Source organism: Rousettus aegyptiacus, unplaced genomic scaffold, assembly GCF_014176215.1.
Source record: "Rousettus aegyptiacus isolate mRouAeg1 unplaced genomic scaffold, mRouAeg1.p scaffold_m13_p_1, whole genome shotgun sequence".
Classification (NCBI taxonomy): domain Eukaryota; kingdom Metazoa; phylum Chordata; class Mammalia; order Chiroptera; family Pteropodidae; genus Rousettus; species Rousettus aegyptiacus.
Genome location: NW_023416284.1, coordinates 66,605,183 through 66,629,509, shown reverse-complemented (window position 1 = coordinate 66,629,509; position 24,327 = coordinate 66,605,183). Strand labels below are relative to the sequence as shown.

At 36.6% G+C, this 24,327-nt stretch overlaps 1 protein-coding gene across 4 annotated transcripts in view; it reads right to left on the bottom strand.

Annotated features, from left to right (window-relative positions):
• DCDC2 (doublecortin domain containing 2) overlaps positions 1-24,327 on the bottom strand; it is a 148,835-nt gene that overhangs the window by 20,170 nt on the left and 104,338 nt on the right. For all 4 annotated transcript variants that reach the window (XM_036236683.1, XM_016151861.2, XM_036236681.1 and 1 more), the window contains one exon: positions 2,219-2,319. In XM_036236683.1, the coding sequence (XP_036092576.1) occupies positions 2,219-2,319 (101 nt within the window). The remainder of the gene's footprint in view (positions 1-2,218; positions 2,320-24,327) is intronic.

The following is a 24,327-nucleotide window of genomic DNA, read 5'->3' as shown; positions in this document are numbered from 1 at the left end:
TACAACATGAACCATTTAGGTGATAGGAAACCAGTTCAGAGACGTTTAACTAGGAATGGCCCTAACGGGGGTGTGTATCAAGTATTGTTTAGAGCAGAGCCAAGCAGTATAGGGTGACTACATTTCCCTTTTATGCAGGATTTTTTTTCTTTCCCTGGGTTAATAATTGGTTGGATATTTTTTTGTTCATTTGTTTTGTTTTGTTTTACATTTAATACTCTTCCCCCAAATCACTCAAGTGCTTTGAAGTTAGACACACCTGCTTGTAAACTTCAACTCCATTTTTGACTGTACAATGCTAGGTAAGTAATTTCACCCATGCGAGCTCACTTTTTTCCTCTGTATGAAGTGGGAATGATAAGACCTATCTCACAGCATTGTCGTCCAATTATATCAGATAAAAGTGCCTAGCAGAGTGCCTGGCACTCAGCAGGTGCTTAATAAACAGTAGCTATTGTTCAATGAAGATCATCATGAGGGCATGTCTTCAGTTGTTATTATCACAAGAAGATTACTGTAATGAAACTTTACAATAATCTTTCCACATTCTCATTTGGTTTTTGACAATATTTATGACATTGCTGCTTAGGATATAGAGCAAAAAGGTCACCAGACCAGAGAGAGAATGATGCTAACCTTTAAACTAATAAGCAGCTCCTGCCAACCTCATGAGTTAGAAAATCCCAACTCTATTACTAATAGGATCAAAAAAGAAGGTAATTCTTGCCTTTTGTTGCTTGGTTTCATTTCCTTTAAACTTACATCAATTTGTTGATATTGCCCAGCTTTTACAAATCTGTCTAATCAATCTCTTCTGCATACCTGTATTTTAATAAGCTAACACTCTCCAGACAAATAAGAAATTTAGCTTTGTGAACACTCATCCAAGGCTGCTCAAGTGTTATCAGGGATCAAGGCCCCTTGCCCACTGCCATTCCTGTGATCATCAAACTTATAGATAAAGAAATACCTATCACAGATTTCACAGCTTGTTAAGTGATTAACAAAAAGATTTTTTCCTTGGGTAATAATGCTATGATTTTCTCTTGATATTTGGGGACTGGAATGTAAATTAGTCTTAGTTTCGGCAGCTACTAGGTATTGTAGATATGTGACGGTTACTCTTCTTTGTCTTATAATATTTAATTAAATTAGTTTTCCAGAAGACTTAAAATTCCATTTCCCTCAGAAAAAAAATTACCTATAACGAGTTTATGAAAAATTATTAGTTGTAGCTAATCTTGGATAATAAATTGGATTTTTGAAATCTGTGTGATTTTGAACACATTAGGAAGGTGATGCTTCCAGAAAATGCCAGTGGAATAATCAAGTGGCAATTGTACTGCAGCACTGTTAAGACAGACACAACTGAGAGGATCATCTATAAAATTTGCGGGCTTGTGAAATGTGCTTTTTGAAAAGGAAATATCATATAATAGAGAACAAGTGGAAATTTCTAGTGACTTCTCATTCTCTTGAGCCTGGGATTATGATTTCCCCTCCTCACTTAAATTCCCATCCTCCACTTAGAATTGTAAGAAACCTGGTTAAATTGTATTAAAAAGCCTTACTAACTTTTATTCTGGCATCATTTAGCCAGAATTAATACCTTAGTCTCTTCTATAAGCACGTGTGTACACACACACACACACACACACACACACACACACACACACAGTTAAGTGTTCCATTGGCCTAAGAAATAAAATCAATACACACATAGCAAATATTCAAGTCGCATTTATACAAGCAATTTCTTCACGAAAAAAAATTCTACCACAATTTCAAGGACCGTAAATGAGAGAATATAAGGGTATTTGAAAACAAAACAAAACAAGAAACCCCTACTTTTCTAAATGGAGGATTTTTTTTTTGTAGATAAAACCCCAAGCCATTACTCATTTCGCGTGTATGTCCAGCTTTCTACCTCTTTATATCTCATATCTAACTCCAATCCATGTTATTCAATGCTGTTTATTAAAGATATACCATTTTCCATAATAATTTTAAAAAGACTCTCTGCAAATGGCTATTCTTTGTAAAAATACTAGGAAGAACTGAAGGTGTTATGTTTTCTTTTAAAGGTCATTCAGCCCCCTCACACCTAAGATGGTTTAGCTAACATATGCAAAGGAACAGCATGGAGCAGATACCACAAAACCTGAGAGAAAAATAGTAGTAATTGTCGTATGCATAATCTTAAAGGCACAAAGATTACCTGATCGACTGGAATCTCAACTTGAGTATCTTCATCTTCTTGGACTTCTGCTGCCCCCCGTGTTTCAGATCTCTCTATTCCTGCTTTGAAAATGCCTTCATCTGTATTTGAGAAAAACACACAGTGAAAATCAAAATCCAATTGTGACATCATGTGGCTGAATGCAGAAATTACAACCAACTACCTAATGAAGATTGTTTTTAATAGGTTTTTTGGTTCCCTTTGTATTGATAGGATTTTTGTGGCCCCTTCCCTGTAATCCTTCTACATTTTCATTGAGAAAAGGTTTAGTGGCTAAAACGAGGCTGACCCAGCAGAGTAGAGCTCTGTCACAGACTTTTCTTCATACTTTGGCTATGATTTAATAATATACTTTGCACAGGTATTTAGATGGGAAGAATTTCACACCTGTTATCTCTGTTCTTCCCTCCTATCCATGAAATAGTGATGATGCTTAGTGCTTTAAAATACTGCTTTCAGAAGCTATCTCTTCCCAAGAGAATGCTATCCACCCAATGCAATGTATTGAACAATTCTCTCTATTCCAAGTAATAGAAAAATTTTTTTTACTGCAACAGAATCATAGAGCTGACTCTATATCCATACAAATCAATCTTTTATTTTGAATACTTCCACAAGATTTTCACAACCTATGTCTTAAAATTCTTCACTATAAATGTAACCAAAATCTCTAAGACTATAGGTTAATCTCCTTTGACTGGTTTTCCTGTGGAAGTAATAATAGCTGTTTTCCATATTTGACACAGTTTTAATGCCTTATCTCTCAGTCTTCTCTTCTCCAGGCCAAGGAATCAAAAAAATCACAGAACCATTTGTCATTCTGTCTGTCTACTTGCCTCAAGACAGGTTTAATGATTCAGTTACTCTCACAGATGTTTTCTCTGTCCAATTTTTAAGGATCTCCAGGGATGGAGGTTTCACCTTCTTCTCTGATAACCTATTACACTATGTTACCCTTGCAGTCTAGAAAATATGTTTTTGTCTTTTATCTTTATTTCTCTAATAGAAGCTTATTTCCCAGAGAGCAATTATTTAACACATTTTGCATAATACTACTTCATATTATTAGAGAATAAAATCATTATTAATTAAATGTAAACAATATGCTTACATTTGTTGAGAACCAATTATATATAAGGCACAATGTGACAGTCTAAGATATGAATGGAATATAGAGTTTTCCTTCAAATCACCTACAGACCAATGAGAAGACAAGAGATGTAAACACAACGAAATGCTGTAATAGGTAAGTGGTATAGGCAGAGCAGTATGGAGGCTCAGAAGATACAGCCAGGTGAAAAAGGAAGGGTGGGGGGGGGTGGGTAGGAGGTAAAACCAAACTCAAGTCCTTTTTGTTTCTCCTGAAGAAACTATTTTCCTGTTTGATTACTTTTATTTATTTATTTTTTTTGTAATTTGACTGGACATGGGCTTCTCTACTCTCCTTTTTAAAACCTAAAAAAAAGCAGAGCTACCCTCAAAGCTAATTATACGTGTTAGATTATTCATCTGGATTAATTCATTTTGGGGATTACCTACAGCAATCATTTAATCCCACACTTGTTTTTACTATCCTCCAGCAAAGTATTTTCACTTTTTCTTTCCTTCCAGCAGCTCTCATACATGTAAGCAAAGCAAAGTAATTGTTTTTCTCAGTTAAATCATCCTATACATACATGTAAATTGCAAATATACATACATAACAGGATACACTCCAAAATCATTACCAAATGATTATTTCAGCATTGCTGGCTATTTTGGATTATCTCCACAACTAACTTCCCCAAGGATGTGGCCCACACAGCATGTTTGAGGATTATGTCCTGACTCCGTTGTTCCTTACAACTGAGGACATGGATCCAAAACAAAACTGCAGCCAAAAGCTCTGTGAAAGCATCTCCTTCAGCAACATAGAGCTAGAAATGGTGTCAGACAGGAATTCATAGGAATAAGCAGTGACCAAAAAAGGAAGAATGACTAGAAAGTTACCATGTGATAGAAGAAAGCCTATTAGGGTTTCAATTTTTACTATAAAAGCTATATAAAATTTAAAAGAGTAACACGCATGTCTAGGGAAAATATTTTAAATAGCATTTTCTGATGATAAATTGCTTATATAATACATATGCATTTTAGAACACTTGGAAGATGAAGAAAATAAACATCCTTCTATCTCATGACCCAGAGATAATGCTGACAACTAATAAATCTTCAGCCTCTTCACTAAATGCTCCTTCTACCTCTTTTTAAAGGAAACCTTGCCAGCCCACATTTGACAACTGACTCTCTCTCTCTCACACACACACATACATTCATAAAACTAAAATTTCATTGTATATATAATTTCAAAAGTTTTTTTTTTTACTTTAAAATCATATCATAAACATATCCCATGTCAATAAATGTTATATGAACACATGATAAATTGCTCCATGTGGTGGTACCATGTTGTAATTAATGGATAATACTGAATGATGAAAAATAGAAATTTTTAAATGAATACAGTAGATTTCATTTGATTAACTGGTAAACACAGTAGATACTTCAATAATGTCATTTTGTTCAAAGTTGTTTCATTATAACATTGATGAGGGGCAAAAAAATCAATTCCCAGACAGGGCCTCTGTCTGTGTGGAGATTGCACATTCTCCCCATGTCCACATGGGTTTTCTCTGGGTACTCCAGTGTCCTCCCACATCCCAAGAATGTGCATGTTCATTGGCATGTAAAATGGTCCCATTATGAGTGTGGGTGTGTATAATGTTTCCTGAGATGAAAATGTGTCCTGCCCAGGGTGGGTCCCACCTTGCTCCCTGATTGCTGAGAGAGGCTCCAGCCCAGATCCTGAACAAGAAACAGCAGGGTGGAAAATATTGATCTGACTTGTTTTTATCCATTTTTCTTAAATGTATTTGGAGCTCACATTTATTCCAATATTTAATAGTAGAAGTATTTTAGATCTTCATTTGGAAGTTTGGTCATGATTTTGTAATGAGAAATGTGCCATAGGAACCTAACTCTTGTTTCTGTTCATAGTCTACAGTAAAGTTGGTTTCATTATACATCTTTTCACTTAAGGTTCCAGTTCCCAAGAACCTACTGACAATGTGAAGTGAGGACTTACTATATATATCAAAATCTACTATAGAAAAGTCACTCTTGGAAACCTGAAAGGGCTGCTCTTTACAGGCTTAGCTTCTTGTGTTGAGATCACAGAGACATGGGCTATTTATCTTTCCATGTACATACCCCTGTGGCTCCTTAGCTGCCTTATGAGTCCTGTTTCCCAAGAGCAAGCGTGGCACATGACATTCAGTAAAACCTCAATAGATGTTTATTGAAATGAAACAAAAAACACGTCTCTGGTTTAATCTCTTTCTCACATGCTGATTCCCTTCCAGCTCTATGCTCCCTACAATCCTCCACTTCACATACTCTTCTATTGTTTAGTTCTCCCATCCAAAACTTCCCCTAGGCATGCTGACAATAAATTCACAAATCCCCAGCCTCTTCAATGAATGCTCCTTCTACCTCTTTTTAGAGGAAACCTCACCAGCCCATGTTTCTCCTCATTATGTATCCCACCATTTAAGTCATTTCAATGCCCACACGATGAGCCGATGAGCCGTTCTACTCCCCTGACAATCCCCTCACCTCCTCCTCACCACGCATCCCTCCCATCATGAGGAGTGACTTCAGTCATAGCCCATGCACGGTCATGACCAAAGAACTTGCAGGTCATAGTACTGCTGTGCTAGTTCCTGTCCAGTTTACTGCTTTCATCCTTGTCCCTGTGTGGCTGACTGTTGGAGTCTTACTCATGGTTCGAATCCCATTCAGCATTATAAAATCACCTTAGATCCTATCCTCTGTCCCTACAACCAAGCAGAACCACTAGCTTCCCCCATGAGCTACTCCTCCATCTTACACACTTCTTTTATTCATGAACCACACTTAATTTTAATGATTTCTTATACCAGTTCTGTCCCCATTACCCACAAGTTCTTTCAGGCACAGACCACAACTTTTGTCTCTGCAAGTCCTATGCCTAACATAATGTCAGCCACGAAACCAGTTTTGAAAAGATGTTAAAAATGAACTAATATACAAAACATTATATAAATGCCAAATTTTTGGCATTGTCTAAAAGTATTATTTGTGGTAGAATTTGTATGTGTATATACTTCATCAGTGAGCCAATGTGAATGTTCAAAAGTATGAGAATATTCAGTATGAAAGTTCAAAGGTAGGTCTTAAAACCAGAAAATCAAACTTATTTAACACCAAAGAATTGCCAACAAGGCTACAATGGAAAAAAAGTTTGAACAATACAATAATATGTTCCCCTTCCATCAGTGCCATAGAAAAAAGCAACTAAAGACACACTTCCAGGAAGAAGGCAAAGATAAAACATTGAAATTTAAAACACTCACTTGCAAGAATAGAATCCACAAGAAATTTGCAAACTATTGAGTTTTTCATCAAGGGCAATACTCTTCAAGCACTTTAAAACCTTACCACTTTCTCTTTATTATTACAGCTAATTTAAACTTGCATGGTCAATTAGTGAATTTTGATTGTAATGGAAATTGTTACGTGCAATGGTTGTATAGTCATTGCTGTAGATACTTGAGACATCTTAACCACAACTCACTAAGGCTAAGTGCTTAGGGAAGTTAGCCTCCAGCAGAACATAGCATTAGTTTTAGCATCATTGTCTCTGTCCCTCCCCACTAAACTTTTTCCCATACTTTCTAATCCAACTTTTGCAGCAGCACTGCATGGTCAAAACAGAACTAAACTGCTAATCCTCTATATTCCCTATCATGGGAAATTGCACGACCACTCAATCCCAAAATCTGGGAATTATCCTTATTTTCATATTGCTCTCACTTCCTATATACATTCCACTGTTGTTTTGTCAAGTCAATCTCCTTTTAAACATATTCCAAATCTGTCAATATTATTTCCATCTCCTTTATCAATTTGGTCTAATTACCATTATCTGTTGGATGAGCGATTGCAATAACTTACAAATTAGTGTCTCTCTTCTACTTGTGTCATCCTGTAATTCATCCTCCATATAATAGTCAAATGATCATAATAGTTCATAAAAATTGTTTAGAAACTCTCTAATGTCTTGCCTTATACATAGAATCAAGTTCCTTACCACGGCTTACAGAGTTGTGATCTGGCACTTAACTGTCTCTTGGACCCCATTTCATACCACTTTCTCTTTGGCCAGTAAACTCCAGCTACATTCTATTTCTCTAACAGAAAATTCATTCCCATCTTATGGCTTTGTATTTCTTACACTCTCTGTCTGGACTATCCCCGCCCCACCCCACCCTTTTTTTTTTCTCACGTGATTGGCTGCTCCTTGTTATTCAGATCTCAGGAAACCTGGTTCCAGTTCCAGTAGTGACCCAGTCATTCACATTGCTCTGTTTTAATTCTAACTAGTATGTACTACTAGCTGATATTTTTCTTTCTCTTTGGTGTTTTAGTGTTTGTCAGTCTCCACCAAAGTGTAAGCTCCAAGAGAGTAGGCAGCATGCCCACAATGTTCACTGTTCTATCCCTAGTGAGTAACAGAGCTCAAAAGATATTTGTTGAAAAAGCAAAAAGCAAGCACTCGAAGATTTTTGCTGCATTGAGATAGAATGTAAGGAGCAAAAAATTTAAAAGTCACTAGCCCAGTCTATTAATTCTGTGTGTTGTTACAGGGGGTTTGCCCCAATCTGGCCATACTTGGCCTTACAGCATTTGGATGAGGAGAATGGGTGTCAAAGGGGTTGAAGAGAAAGAAGATTGGAGTACATCCTATGCAGGGATCAACAAATTAAGCTATGTGTGGTTGGTAAAGTAGTAGCTCCCCCCAAGATATCTACATTCTAATTTTCAGAAACTGTGAATATGTTACATTGCGTGACAGAGGTGAATTCAGGTTGCAGATACATTTAAGGCTGCTAATCAACTGACCTTGAGATGCCTGAGATCATCTTGGATTATTTGTGTGAACTCAATGCAATCACAAAGGTCCTTACAAGTAAAAGAGAGAGGCAGGAGAACCTGTGTCGGAGTACTGCAGTGTGAGAAACACTTGACTGGCCATTGCTGGCTTTGAAGATGGAAGGAGTCCATAAATCACAGAATTGCAGACAATCTCTATAAACTAGAAAAAGGCAAGGATACAAATGTTCCCCTTAGAGACTCTAGAAAAAACACAGCCCAGCCAGCACCTTGATTTTAGCTCAGTGAGGACCATTTTGGAACTTTGAGCTCCATAACTGTAAGGTAGTAAATTTCTGTGTTGTTTTAAGCCACCAATTTTGTGGTAATTTGTTACCGCAGTGGTAAGAAACTAATACATCATGTGTCCAAAAATTATGGTCTAGAAAGAATATCGGGGGTAGTAGCCACCGAAAATCCTCTTTCTGACTCCTGCAGATACCTGCCCCGTGAGGGCAAATAGCTAGACACCCTTTGCTCCCTCCTCCTGTGAGTCTGCTGCCTTTTGTTTTCGTTCTCTGTTATTACTTCTCTTTTTTACTCCCTACAAGATGCAAGACCCACCCCCAGCCCCATACACACACACACACGCACATCTGCAAGAAGAAAAGAGATTAGATTTTTTAAAAAGTCTTCTCCTACCCTAAAAGCAAAGTAAAGAGTAAGATAAATTTGACACACAATACTTCTCTCATTCAATTACAACATTAAGGATCAAATTCAATGGTTGGATGCATACTACACCCAAATTCAACTCTAATCTTTTCTCTTTGAATCATGAATAGACATTTTAGTGTATATTACCCGATGAAACAATAACAAGCAGTCTAGTAAAAATAAAAATGCTCTTCAATTATTTCTCACTTATCCCTTATGAATTTTATTGTCTAAAAATTGAAAGTGGAGCTGCTGAGTAGGGCAGTCATATCATTACTATGTAGTCCCTAATAAATATGAATCTATTTTCCCTACAGAAATGGGAAACAAATTCTTGTGCTTTCTTAGCTTTTCTGCAACTAGAACCACTGAAATTAAAGCAGTTCCTAGTTTCAATGCATCAGTATTTCACTTCAGTAACATCACAATACTTTAATGTTTCCAAATAAGTTACCAAATAATGAATGATATAGTCTCATGTAATTGATGATAATCAGTTATTTAGGCCCTATGATCTTGTTGAAAAAATACTTTCTTACCAGAATAATTAAAAACTATTTTTAAGTATTATTATAAACCCTATTTTAATATGTTCAGTGTTTGAAACTGGTTGAAGCTCATCAGGATAAAAAAGATGAAAAAATAACAAAATAATGCCCAGTTCTGGATAATTTATGGAAATATTAGATATCTATTAAGTGGAAGCTCTATATGTAAATAAGAAAGTTTAGTGTGACTATAAACATCTTACTATAGTTTACTACTGAAACTGCTATTAAATTCAAAACAAAATGTTAATTTTAAAAGCAACTCATTAAACCCAGTAGATTATAAAAACATGGGAAACAAAAAGTTTATGACTTTCGGTATGTAGAACAATATTCTAAGAAGAAAAAAACATAGATCTACTTACAAGGAAAATCATGCTCTCTTTAGACGTGTCACATCAGTTACCAAAGGCAGAAATAAATTTAAAATTGGTAAGAATGTGAAATAAAAAAAGATTTTCAATAGCTAATGTTAATGTGAGCTATATTCATAAGATAAATATATTGAATTTCTAATATATAACTCTTCAGTTATAGATAACATAATATATAACAGATTGTTTTTGTCAGAACATCTTACTGAAATTTAAGGAAAGCACTTCCAGGAAGCTGGCCAAGAAAATCTTTATGAAGTTTAGCAAGGAGTGAGGTAGAGAGGGAGAACAGACTCGCAGATAGTGACACTTCTTCATGAGAGAATATCAGCCAACCTGCCTCGGATCCTTATTACAACTCGTACAATATCCTCCTCACACTGCTCCACCAAACTATATTATCATTAGAAAGAATGAAAAACTAGTCAAATAAGAGCTAATGTTCTGAGTGCGCCTAACTTAGGGCAATATAATCCAAATGTTTTTTAATCACTAATCTCCATATTTCATTATGGCCCATAAACGCAAATGGGAAATCTTTACAGAAACAAAAATATTACAAGAGATATTTTTCTTTGGCAATTTAGAATATTACATGAAAATAACTTTATCCATGCACATATAGACTGTATTTTCTTGACTGCAGTTTATAATATTTGTCTTCTTTCTATTCCCTGACTCCCACTCTAAGGTATTAAATATCATCTATTATGCAACTGATGTTAAATTTGACTATTAAGTCTTTGCATAGACTTCATCTTAACCACTATGGTTATTTTATCTTGACTTCAAATGTGTGTAACAAAATTTCTAAGTGTAGACAGAAAGCAAATGTAGGATTATTATCATTGATTTCCCCATATCGCAGGTAATTTTGCTCTTATCCCTACATTTCTATTTTAATCTTTTTTAGATAGTTTAGATTGTCATCAAAATCAGAAATATTCAGAGTAAAAAGAGTGAAACACATATTTATAATATTTAGAATTCATGATTCTTAACTATTTTATAATGTATATAAATTTCGGTATAATTTTCAAATTTCGGATACATGGGATAGAGAATAACAAAGGACCACTGAGTAGGTTTACTTAAACCAACAAGTATATATAACTATTTTTTCATTTCTAATTTTGTAACTTTATAAGAATTACACAACAAATTATTCTAAAAATAATTTTTAGTTCATCAGAATAATTGAATTGTTCCTCTTTGCATTCCCACTGAGTTAAGTAGCCTAAGAGTCACAATTCCTGTTCTGAATTCTAACTGGTCCAACTTTTTCAAAATGACCTTGTGTATTCTAGTCTATAAAAGACCTAGCCATACTTCAAATACTTCTCTATTTTAAAAATTTATCATGGTAGCAAATGGAGTACTTGAACAGAACAGAAATACACAGTACTCTTAAATTCCTTAATTTTAATATTTACTGAGCCTCCTCATGCTCAGGCATGTGCTGGATACCAGCCAGAGAAAGATGAAAAAGGCACTGGCCTCAAGATGCCTATTGTGTACTGGGGAATATAAATGGACAAATCAATAGCGCAGATTTTTGTAAGTGTAACAAATGCTATATGGGTTGTCAAGAGTGCGTAGAAGTAGGAAAGGGTAATGGTAGGTGGGTGGCAATCAAAGACAGCTTCTGAGAGAAAGCTGCTGTAAATCAAAACATGAACAGAATCTGTCACTGAAGAGCAGAGGAGGTATGTTCTAGACAGAAAGGCCAATGTGTGCAAAGACTTGGAGGCACTGGAACGCATGGTATGTTCCAGCAATTGCCGGCAGATGAGCATGGCTGCACAGGGGGAGACATGGAAGGTATTACTCAAGGCCCTCTACGAAGATCCTGTTGAGGGGGACATGCCAGGTGAGAGTGAGAGGTCTAGCTAAAATTATAAAAAGGAAGCCTGGAATGTGGGTCAGACTGAAGTGACAAAAGGCTATTAGCCTGGAGAATTCAAACAAATGGAATGGAAAAGAAAACACGAAAAGATGAGTCATGAGGTTCTGGAGCACAGGAATCTGTAGTGGGACAGGCACTGCTCTCTGGGATTTTGGCGCTACACTAAGTATGGCACATCCCGAATGAAGGCAGTGGTAGTAGGATGGACAGGAGGGGACACATGAGAGGGCTACATGACTTCCTAGATGTGGGAGGTGAGAGAAATTAAAGAGTCGAAGGGAAACTCTAAGGTTTATGATTTGGGTGTCTAGGTGGTTAGTACTGTTTTCACTAAAACAAGAAAAAGAAGAGAACAGGGGCAGTAAGAAGAAAATGGTGCATTCTAATTCTGATGCATTGTTTTGAGTCTCATGTTAAGCATCTTGATAGAAATGTCAAGTGGTTAGAAATGTAAGTCCGTTGAGTCGGATAAACTTCTAGAATCAGGGTATAGATTTGGGAGCAATCAGGATGCAGCTGATAAGTAAAGTCATGGGTCTGGATGAGAATTGGAATGAGAATAAAAGAGCATTGGGGACAGAATTCTAGGCAACAATCTTTAAAGGACAGGCAGAAAAGAAACAGAGATTGGAAAGAAATAACAAAAGGCACAAGAAAAAATATGAGTGAGCTGTCAAGGAAGCCATGGGAAAAGTAAATGTCAGCAATAAATGAGTAATCAGCATTAAAAAGTATCCTCCAGTTTTGGTATCCTAATTACCTTGTTGGTCAGTTAGGTGAGGGTAATTTTAACAGAGTGTGGTTATATTGGGTTATATTGTGGTGTGGTATGTAAGTAAGTGATAAGAAAATAAAGACAGGCAGTATAAAACAACCTTTCAAGATGGTTGGCTGTGAAGTGGAGAAGAGAGATCATAGCTCTGTAAAACCTAACTCCGAGGCCTGAGGCCATGGACATCGTAAGGGGTGAAATCCCATCTCTTCTGACTCCTGCCTTCCAATACATTTGTCACAAACATCAGCACCCTAAAGCTGTTGCTGAACCTATATCCCTAATGCACAAGTGTGTCTCATGAAATCCTAGTGTTCTTGTAGAAATTCAAACTATTCCCATTCACTCACGGGCAAATTAAACCAAAACAGATCATCTTAATTTTGATAATATAAATGTAACTAGAACTGTATTTCATAAAAGTACCAATCATTCTTGCTATACAGACATTTATTGAAGTTTGAACTTTAACTAAAACGAATTATAACATGGTAATCTGGCTGCAGAGAATCAATGGCTAGGAGGAGGCCAGACCAGAAACAGAGAAACCTACAGGGCAGTACCCATCCTAGGAAACAAGGCTCCTTCAACTCACTCACCTGAGTTAAATCATTCCATGTAGTATGGCAATTAACAATCATTTCAGACAAAGAAATATAAGACTGCTTAGCTTCAGAAGACTAAGAATTAATGCAAAGAATCTAAAAAAACAGAGACTAAAGAGAAACTAGAATTGTAAATTTTCAAGATCTATCTGCAGTTAATAAACTTGAGATGGAAGACTGGAAGAATTTTCTAAATATTTGTTTCAAAATCATATACCTAGCACATACTTTGGGGATTAAACACTTAGCTCAAATATGAAAATAAAAATAAACTGAATGTGTGTTTTTAAAACTTGGTTATTTATCTCAATATTACTAAATTACAGCTTTGATAATATAAGGCTTCGGCATTAACTTTTAACTATTAGCAGTAATATGGTATAAAAAATGTGCTTAGCAAAGCCAATACTACTATAAATACAAAGCAAGGGTCAATACTTTCAAAGCTAATCTAATCCTGAGACAAGAGCTAGTGATTTTGTGAACTGCAGGCCTCACTCAGAGTGCAAATGTGAAAATCAGTCCCAATCAGTCATCCTGAATGAAGGAATCAAATTATTTTCCATCGAATTTAATTGGCATGGGAAATATGCCTGAATCGTTCATTAAATCTGAGGGTGTTTTCAATTTAACTGTTCCAACATTTTACAGATTTGTATGCTTCTATTTGCCTTAGAAATTCAGAGTGAGATCTCTTGAGTGCTTAGCATTTCAGGTGTTTATGTAGGCTCCATAGTAATTTTCGGAGAGGATGATAGGAGTTGATGTCTCACTAACGGTATAACTTAGCTTTCATTGGTGGCTGATCTTCCATCTTAACATAAAATGGAAGTTACAATATACCCAATTTAGCCTATATGTTATAATGCATAAAGCCTACAATTCAAAGAACTGCTGTCAATAATAGTAGATAAAAACAAATATTTTCACAAGACGTTTTTATCTGCGATATCTACTATGCTCTGAATTTTATTTAAAATAGCCTGAGATAAATCCATTTACATGATTCTACTGAACTCCATTTGAAGATGTTTATCTAATCACAAATATATCCCTATATCATCAATCGATATAGACATTCAGATATAAAATGACTACATATCAATTTATTGCTAAATTTGAGAGAATAAAGTAAACATAAGCGCCAAACCATCAATGGGAAGAGATCTCAATAGCCTCGATCTCAATAGCCTCAATTAATTAGTTATAAAAAGTACTATTTATAGTGAAACTATCAAGAAAGAAAATTCAAAACAGATCAAGACAAATCAGCCAACATTTTGCTCCCTTGGACTTAATGTTGCTCTAATAGGTATTGACTGAGATTCCACCAGATTCCGCACTCTTTTCATTTAGTGTTATGACTTAGGGATTTGATCTGTACATATAACAAAAATCTGTATGTACTGTATTTTTGCAAAGATAGAAAACATCCTCCTCTAGCATTTTAACCTAGGATCGAAGTTTATCATCTAATATTTTCTTTACAAAAGGAATAATTCCGGCTCCTTCAATTCAAGAAATAGTATCTTTCAGACATCCTTACTTCTTTCCTAACTGATACTTGAGAAATATCAATAATCTACTTGTTATCAGTATAGGGAACAGAAATAAAGTAACCTGTACTTGGATTTTTCATTAAACTAAAATTTTTAAGTATTTTCATGACATTAAGTGTCTTTTCATTTAGTTATTATAATAATAATTCATATACTTCTAGTCAAGGTAAACTGAAAAAAATACCTATTTTAGATCAAGTAGAAAGGTTTACTGTTCAGTCAAGAAACATTTTTTCTTCAGCATTTATCTAGAGCAAGATGTAAATTAATAATAACAGTAACACTATATTAATAATGATGATTAGCTAATACTTCTTGGATACTTATTATATGACATTGATCTAAGCATATCACATGTATTAATTAACTCACTTTATGCCCATAACAACTGTATGAAGCAATTATTATTATCACTCGCATTTTCCATATGAAAAACGGAGGTATTCTAAAGTTCATAGATAGCAAATGGTGGAAGCAGGATTCAGATAGAGCAATCTGACACTTGAGCCCAGGTTTTTAATGGCTTTACCATACTTTTAAAGCCAGGTTTTCTAATCTGCTAGTCATGACCCATTAGTGGATGTTGATTTCAATTTAATGGGTTGCAATTAGTGTGTTTTTTTAAAATTTGAGTACAGTTGGTATACAATATCACATTAGTTCCAGGTGTACATTACAGTGATTCAACATTTACATACCTTACTATGTGATCATCACACTTAGTAACCATCTGTCACTACGCAAAATTATCACAAAATTATTAACTATATTCCCCTCTGCTTTTTCACGCATCCTCCCAACTTCCTCCCCTCTGATACCATCGGATTGATCTGTTTCTATGAGTCTGTCTTTGTATTGTTTTGTTTCTCCATTTGTTTTGTTTTAGATTCACATAAACATGAAATCACATGGTATTTGTCTTTATCTGACTTATTTCATTTAGCATAATGCCCTTTAGGTCCATCCGTGTTGTCACAAATGGCAAGATTATATTTTTTTTACCGCCGAGTAATATTCCATATCTTCTCTATCTATTCATCTGTCAGTGGACTCCTAGGTTATTTCCCTATCTTGGCTGGTGTAAATAATGCTTCGATGAACACCGGGGTACATATATCTTTTTGATAAATTCGTGTTTTGGATTTCTTTGAAAAAACACTTAAAAGTGGAATTACTGGGTTGTATGGTAGTTCCATTTCTAGTTTTTTGAGGAATCTCCATAATGTTTTCCACAGTGACTTTAGCAATTTACATTCCTACCAACAGTGCACAAGGGTTGCCTTTTCTCCACAACTTAACTTTATACATAAAGGAACTAGAAAAAGAACAAAACTCAAAGTAAGTAGAAGGAAGGAATTAATAAAGATTAGAGTGAATAAACAAAATGAAGACTAAAACACACACACACACAATAGAAAAGATCAATAAAACTAAAAGCTAGCTAGCTCTTTGAAAGGATTAACAAAATCGACAAGACTTTACTCAGATTCATCAAGAAAAAAAGAGACAAACCAAATAAAATCAGAAATGAAAGAAGAGAGGTCACAACTGACAACACAGAAATACAAAGGATCATTAAAGACTACTATGAACAATTATATACCAACAAATTGGACAATCTAGAAAAAATGGTTAAGTTTCTAGAAACAAAATTCCAAGCCTGAACCAGGAAGAAACAGAATCCAGACAGACCTATTACTAGCAATGAAATTGAAGTAGTAATCCAAAATCCAAAATCCAGGACTAGATGGCTTCACAGGTGAATTCTACTAACATTTAAGGAAGAATTACTACTACCAATCCTTCTCAAATTATTTCAAAAAATTGAAAAGGAATGCTTCCAAATTCATTCTATGAAGTCAGTATTACCTTGATACCGAAACCAGACAAACTCCAAAAAAAAAAAAAAAAGAAAATTACAAGCCAATATCCTGATGAATAGGCCTGCAAACAACCTCAAGAACACACTAGCAAACTGAATTCAATAATATGTTAAAAATATTATACACCATGATTAAGAGGGATTTATACCAGGGATGCAAAGATGGGTCAATATCTGCAATCAGTGTTTAAAAAAAAAAAAAAAAAGAACTGAACAGAACATAGATTATAGTGCCAGGGTCAGCTTCCTGGGCATGTACCCTAGACAGTCACACAGGACCACTCTTATAAAGGGCCTCCCACTTGACTTAATGCTCAGCTGTAACCATCTCGAAATTCTTAATAACTGTATCCCTGAACCTGTGTTTTGTAAGTGAAGTCTATTGAGACAATGGAGCATGCTCATGAGGAGAGGATAAATGCACAGTAAAAGTGGCCATAATCCCTTGCCCCTGTAGCAAAGGTAGAGAATGCAGGTAGAATGCATGCATATAAAAAAAAGTGAAATAAAGAGAAGAGTTACTCTTAGTACTTTCACTCTTCTGATAAAAACAAAATGTGTATGCAGGTATGATTTAGGAAACACAGACTGTACAATTTTAGTGGTTCCACATGTGGGTTAAACACTCATATTTTGCTTTTAAAACCAGGATGTACAATATAAAGACAAATGGTAAAATTTAACTTTCCTTTACTTAGAATGACAATACTAGCAAATGAAAAACAGCATGACAAGTTGAGAAAGAGACCATGGAATAAAGGAAAGAGTATATATATTTAAGTACCTTTAACGGTACTTTTCTTCCCTGCTATTTGATCAAAGGACCTCACATCTTCATTTGCACTGGATCCTTCAAATTATAGCCAGTCCTATGTGGTACATAGAGTAAGGGCAATTCCTTTTTCACAAAACTTTTATTTCATGAAACAAATATACATAAGTATATGTGGGTGTACTAAATCGCAATGTAAATTTTTTTCATACTATGAGTCACAGAAGGTTTAAAGACCACTTCACTGCACTAGGGAATAAAAGGCATAAGAACCCTCTCTCCTTGCCACCCTGAAAGACAGTCCACTTAAGAGAGCAACAGAGTACCTGTATTTCTGCTCCCTGTTATTTTCTAAACTCCAGACTGTCATAATCTGACTTAACTTCGACTTCTACAAAAACATGTCCCACATCTCTGCAACTAGACCTCTGAACCGCAGAGGAACTGTGATGGTTCTCACTTCCCTGCCCTTCCCTCCCCACCTCCTGTCAAGCAGCCTGACTCCTCCTCACCTCTGTGCCTTTACTCAAGCAATCTCCTCACAGCCATGGTGCCTGTCCATTCTTCCCTTCTAGATTCAATGCAAGAACCACCTCCCCAGAAGTCTTTCACTTCTCTAAAATTTTTGTATTCACTCTCTGTACCCTAACAGTAGTACCACATGATAGATAATGTAGATACTGACACAGAGAGGATGTGAAGCTGTTTTATACTCACTTCTCCCAAAGCCCATGACATCCAACAAGGTTGGGCTACGCACAGCACTCAATATGGAGCCACAAGAGGGAACACGGACCTAGTTGTCTTGAATGCCTACTATGTGCCAAGCATGTTCCTCACAATACCCTGTGAAGTAGGTATTTTTATTCTACTTTATGGACAAAGGCTCTGAGGTTTAAATAAGTTGCCTAAGGTTACACAGAGCCAGGACCAAGGGCTGAGCTTCTCCCACCACAACGCCTTGTAAATGACGCCCACCTTGTAAGGACCCTGGAGGAAGCATCACCACTATTAAGATAATCAACTGTAATTTGTGCCAATTAGACCAAACCTGAACAAATGTTTTAAGAGTCACTGGGGTGTTCTGTTTTACTTTTGAATCTTCAGGCTGCCTTCTAAGTTATGCATGAAAAGAAGTAAATTCAAAAGTTAAAAAATGGAAATAGCAGGCCTGGGCAGGGAAGTGGAGGAGCATGTAGGGGAGGGTAACTAGTTTTGGGAAAACAAATGAGAAAAAGAAAGTACCCTTAAAAAGAAATTAGATTTGTAGGAGAGTATAAGAAATTAAACTTTGCAGGAACAATAGAGAACGGAGAGCTAGCAATTAAAAATTTTTTTGGCAACTCAGGCATAGAACACAAGGCATGATTTGAGACTGGCGTGTGCCTCGGAGGAAGCTAGAGAGAAAAAAAATAGTTTTGTCTGTTTTTTGCTTAATGTATGGAAAGTTGAGAATTCTGTGCTTTTTTAAAAAAAATTACCCTATTATTAAACCTTCTAACCATCTTTTATGATAATTCTTCTTCCAGATGAAGTAAAAGTATATTTTTTCCTAACTTAGAGTTAAACTGTCGAAATCCCTCCATAAAAGGAAAAACTGCCAACATACCCACAGATCTAATACCTGATTATATCAGAAATCCCAGTGGAAATAAAAATGTTCACATGAGATATGAGTGCAACATGCACTAATACGCAGTATGAGACCATCCATGACAATTTTATTCTTAGCTCAAAAGTGAAAAGCCAGAGCTTTAATTTCAGAGGAAAGAAATTCTGAAAAACCATCTGTTTTCTTTAGATGTTCCTAAAGCTTATGCATATTATTTTTCATTGAAAGAGGGGTTAAAAATAAAGAATAATGAGTTGAACTACATATGTAATAATAGTATATCCACAAGGCAATAGGAAAAAAACTAGACAACAAAATAAGAAGAATGAAAACATTGAATAACCATTTAAATAGTGAAGTCACTAAGTTCCATCATAATCAAAGCTATTTTTATTTCCAATCATATTGCTTATTTGAATATGTTTTCCTTTTTGGGGAGCAAATGCTGAACTTTTATGAAAAAAAGGACTAATTAAAGTATATGTTTTCACATGGGTATATGTATCTAAAAAATGAATATATTCTCTTTCAAAAAAGTCAGTGGCCAGATGAATTTAGCACACATTAATGAATTCCACAGCTGAGTTTAAATGGGATCTGGCAAAACTATATCAGAAGACTTTCAGAGAAGCTTTTAAGTAAAGAGGGAGCTCATAACATCATTGAAATTGTGTCTAAGTGAATTGAGTTCATTATGGATGCTATTCTAAGAACATTCACACAGTCCAATTTTACATTTTAAATGTATTACACGTTTTTCTTAAATACATTTTAAGCTGCACATTTTATAACGAGATGAGAGAATGATATGCAATTGTTTTGTGTGGTCACGAAAGAAGCAGAGGAAAGGCTGGCATTTCTGCACACGTGTGAGCGAGGCAAACCCTATGTGCCAACACAAGGGCACGTCATTGTGCCTGCTTAACCCCGCAATCACACAATTATCTTTTGTATATCAAGTATCCCCACTCACTTTCCCAATTTATCAATTTTACAAAATTCATGCAGGTTGCAATAATTTCACTTTAATTTTAAAAAGGCCTTGAAATTGTCAGAGATGGGACACACTGGCAAGTTAACAACTGAAGAAATAAATGTATGAAGAATTTTTTACATTAAATATACAATCCATGCAAATGTCTTGCACATCTGACACTTATCCTTGAAATTATTAGCTTGCAAAAAGAAGCTATAAATTGCATTGCATAAAGATTGTGCCAATCGAGTTGTTTATAAATTATTCTGTCTGAGGATTTGCAACTAGCTAGCAATAGTTGCCATACTTGTCTGTGTAACCCCAAACTGGTACTTACAAAGTAAAGCAAAATTGACAAACAAAAAATGGTTAAGATTACTACTCATTTAAAAAAAAAGAGTTTAAGAGTAAATACTTAAACTTTACTGTACTAAGCTGTCCCGCCAGTGGGAAATAAAAGTGAGAAGTTGCTTTTTCTAATGCATTAAATGACCTTGGCCGTACCATTGACCTTCCTCTTAACACAGATTATTGTGATAATCTGGATCATTTACAGATGCCCACCCAGGAAATGGATTCTCAATCCTCTCAGGAAAGAGAAAAAAAGAAAGAAAAAAGAGTATAGGAAAGTTTCTCCTTGACAGGAGGAGGCATCACGGAACTGGCATCAGCAGAGTTAACTGGGAATGGGCTCTAGACCCAGCTTCAGTCTGTAAGCATGGCCACTGCTTTGTCTGTTCATTCATTTGTTCATTGAGCTCCAGCTCTGTATCGACCACTGCAGTTGTTCTTGAGGTGCTGAGGACACAAAGAATAAGACAGCCCCTTCAGAGAAATGTCAGTGTAGGCAAGTCAGTACACCAGGTGTCCCAGAGGTCGGATGGACATCTGCTTGGGTGCAATGCTGCACAGAGGATAGAGTAGTTGAATATCCAAGATGAGAAGAATGGAGGAAATGATGCTTAAACTAGTATGGATGAAAGAGACGCATGATTATTTTTGACTGAAGGCTCAATGAAGATTTCACAATGAAACTGAAACCTGAGCAGGCTCTTGCAGAATACTCACAAGCGCAGAGGCAGGACCATCCTCTGTATGAAGACTGGAGAGAGCCTGGTAAGACTTATAAGCTGTGAGAAAGAAGCAGGACCTGCTCTGGTGAGCAAGAATCACCCAAGTTTCTAAGATGGAGTCATAATCATATTTGTGTTTCAGACGGTAATTTGCGTTATCAAAAATAGATTTAAGAAGACTGAGACAGGAAGTTGAGAAGCCCTGAGGTAGGATCGTTCATAGGCACAGAGGGTGTGGCAATAGCAGTTGGATCTAGAGGTAGAAATGATCCAGGTGATGGGTTAGAATCTTTTAAGTTTGGTTCAGAATCTTTTATGTTTTAAAATCCTGTGACATCAGACAAGGTGTACAGGAGGTCGCTGGGATGCAGGACTGGTGTTCCAGGGAGAATGGAGGCCAGAGATACAGAAAGGCATGTCTACGATGTAACCCTGAGGGACTCTGCACTTGGAAAGAGAAGGAGTTGGTCTTTATTCTCAGACTGAGAAGAAACAGACAAACGGAGGGGAAAAGCAGCAGTGGGGAAGATCACAAAAACCAGTGGAAAGCATTTGAGAAGATGGCAGGGCGATCACGAACCACCACCAGTAAGATGTACTGATTTAATTAAGCAAAAAGTAGCACGGATACCTTTTTGAAAACAAACTTCTATATAAAATGCCAGTTTTGTGACTCGGTGAGTAAATGTGAGAGGTTAAGAGGAAAGAGGACGAAAATTATAAAGTTTCCCAGGTGCAGCTGTACTTCCTCACGATTTTGAGTATTTAGGCATGGAAAAGAGAAATGAAGGAACAGGACATTCTAGGCAAGAATTAAATATAAGAATAGAGCATTGGGGAGTCAGGGACCATCAACGGGCCTAGCTAGAGAGACCAGTCTTCTTGGATTCATGGTGAGGGGTAGCGAGAGATGAAGTGGCTGCTGTGGACAGCCTTGAGAGTCAAGCAGAGATGCTGGGATCGGCCCTTAGCTGAGTCCACGGGTTCCACCTGTGAGGCGTCCCCTGCTCTGTACCAAATATGAACCACAACAGGCCCCAAATTATTCTGGCAACTCTTTTCATACTAGTTCCTTTCCTGATAACTGACCGGGCATAAAGACAGAATGACAGAAGAATCAGCCTGCTGGGTTTGCTGTTCGCACATGCTGCAAATGACCCCACCTGCCCATTTTTCGGCTGACCCCGCCTGGCCAATGTTCACGGCTGACTGGCCCCGATTAATCTGGCAAACAGAAGGGGGCATGTCAGAGATTTCCAGCAGCTTTCCTCTAGGAGATAGATGCTCATTAATCTGACTCTCAGGATGGGAAGGAAGAGATAAAAGATCTGGACTTTGTCAGTCCTTTAAAACTGCTCCAAGGTGGTGATGCTCACACCTGCTGATTCCATCTAAAAAGAGCCCTGCAAGGCAAGAAACAAGGCTGTTCTCTTTTTTTCCCTCCTTCTTCCTTCTCTTCTGCGGTTTGTCTTAATTCACAGGTGAAATGTTGGCAAGCTTCAATAATCTTCTTTCACAATTTCTACGAAACACACATAGCAGTGGATCATATGTGAATTATCATGATTTTAAATAACTGAATCTGATGAACAGAAATGGGTTTAGCTCTTAAAAAATTAGGTGAAAATCAGTTCCGGCTTCTTTTTGGGAACTGGAAGGCGCTTCCTACCGTAGACAGGAGCAAAAGGTTACAGTAAATTTGAAGAAATGTCTGTACCCAGCTTGCAGAAATTTACACATTGGCTTTTTAAATAAAGGCACTTTTTATAGCATTAATTGGAGATTTTAAGCAGCAGGCGGTGGGATTTCATTTTATTTTGTAAGGGAAAGTCTAACAGTTGTCAAATGGCCTGGGTAGAAGTGAATTATTTTGAGTTTTTTCTCAAGCTCTCTGAAATGAAGCTTTTACTGCCTGCCGTGTAATGGCCTTCTTTTGCCATGTAAATGTGGGATCAATCTAGTTTTAAACAGAAAGATTTTTCTAATGCATTTTTGGTATTTTTCAAGCTGTGATGCAGCTGATAGGAGTTCTTATAAAATGTGAATTACAGGAAATTCATATTTATAAGCTTCTGCGAGTAATTTTAGAGCGGTGACTTTTAAACATCTGCTAATGAAGAATTCCAAGAGCAGCACTGTGCACCAATTTTTAACATTTCCCATATATGCCTCTTTCCCTGACCGAGGCCCTGGTGGAAGGCAAGAGGCCTTCCCAGCACGAATCTCATTTTGTGAGCTTCTGGTCACTGTTCCAAAGTGAAGATGTGGCTCAGAGGGCAGACGTGGCAATGACAGAGGGATGGGGTCATCCTATTCCTCCAGGGAGGTCTGCTTCTCTAACAGTTCCACAGTGGCCACTGCCAGGTTTGGCAGTCACAGACTTCGAAAGTGCTCTGTGGTTCTGTTTCTGGCTTTTGATTTTCCCTGGGAGAATAACAGAAATCACAGCATCGCAAAGTGGACATGTGGTAAACACATGTGGGCAGGTTTGCCCTTGCTCTTTCTGCACTGGTTTCCAATTGCTGCTGTAACAAATTACCACAAACTTGGTAGCTTAAAACAGCACAAGTTTTTTTGTTTTTGTTTTTGTTTATTTTTTCTTACACTTCTGGGATCAGAGTCTTGATGCAGCTCACTGGGCTGAAATCAAGGTGTGGACAGGGCTGAGTTCCTTTCTGCAGGTGCTAGGGGAGAATCCAATGCATTGCCTTTTCCAGCTTCTAGAAGCCATCTGCATTCCTGGACTCATGGAACCCTTCCATCTCCAGAGTCAGCAATGGCCTGTGCTTGAATCTTTCTCACAATGTCATCTCTCTGCCTCTGACTCTTCTGCCTTCCTCTCTCACGTTTAAAGGACCCTTATGATTACTTTGGACCCACCAAGGTAAATCGGGATCACGTTTAAAGGACCCTTATGATTACTTTGGACCCACCAAGGTAAATCGGGATCATCTCTCTGCGTTGAGTTCAGCTGATTGGCAACCTCAGTTCCCGCATGCCTTAGAATATATTCCCGGATCCTGGGGATTAGAATGTGGGTCTTTGGGGGCCATTATTCCCCTACCACATTCCCATGAAATCTTTCAGAAAAGAAAAGTACAAAAGGTTTTCAAGACATTTTAAAAGTTCCTGAGGAGAGAGTAAACACAGAAAAAGTTACCAAGTATTAGGAGGGTATAGATTTTTCACTACAAAAGCTACCCTGAAAATTCATTTGAATGTAAAAAGACTAGATCTGATCTTTAAAAAAAAAAAAAATTCTCTTCCACAACTGTCTTCATTTTTTATCTTCTGATTTTATCCAATCTATTCTTTGAATTATTAGACCTTCTATAGATAC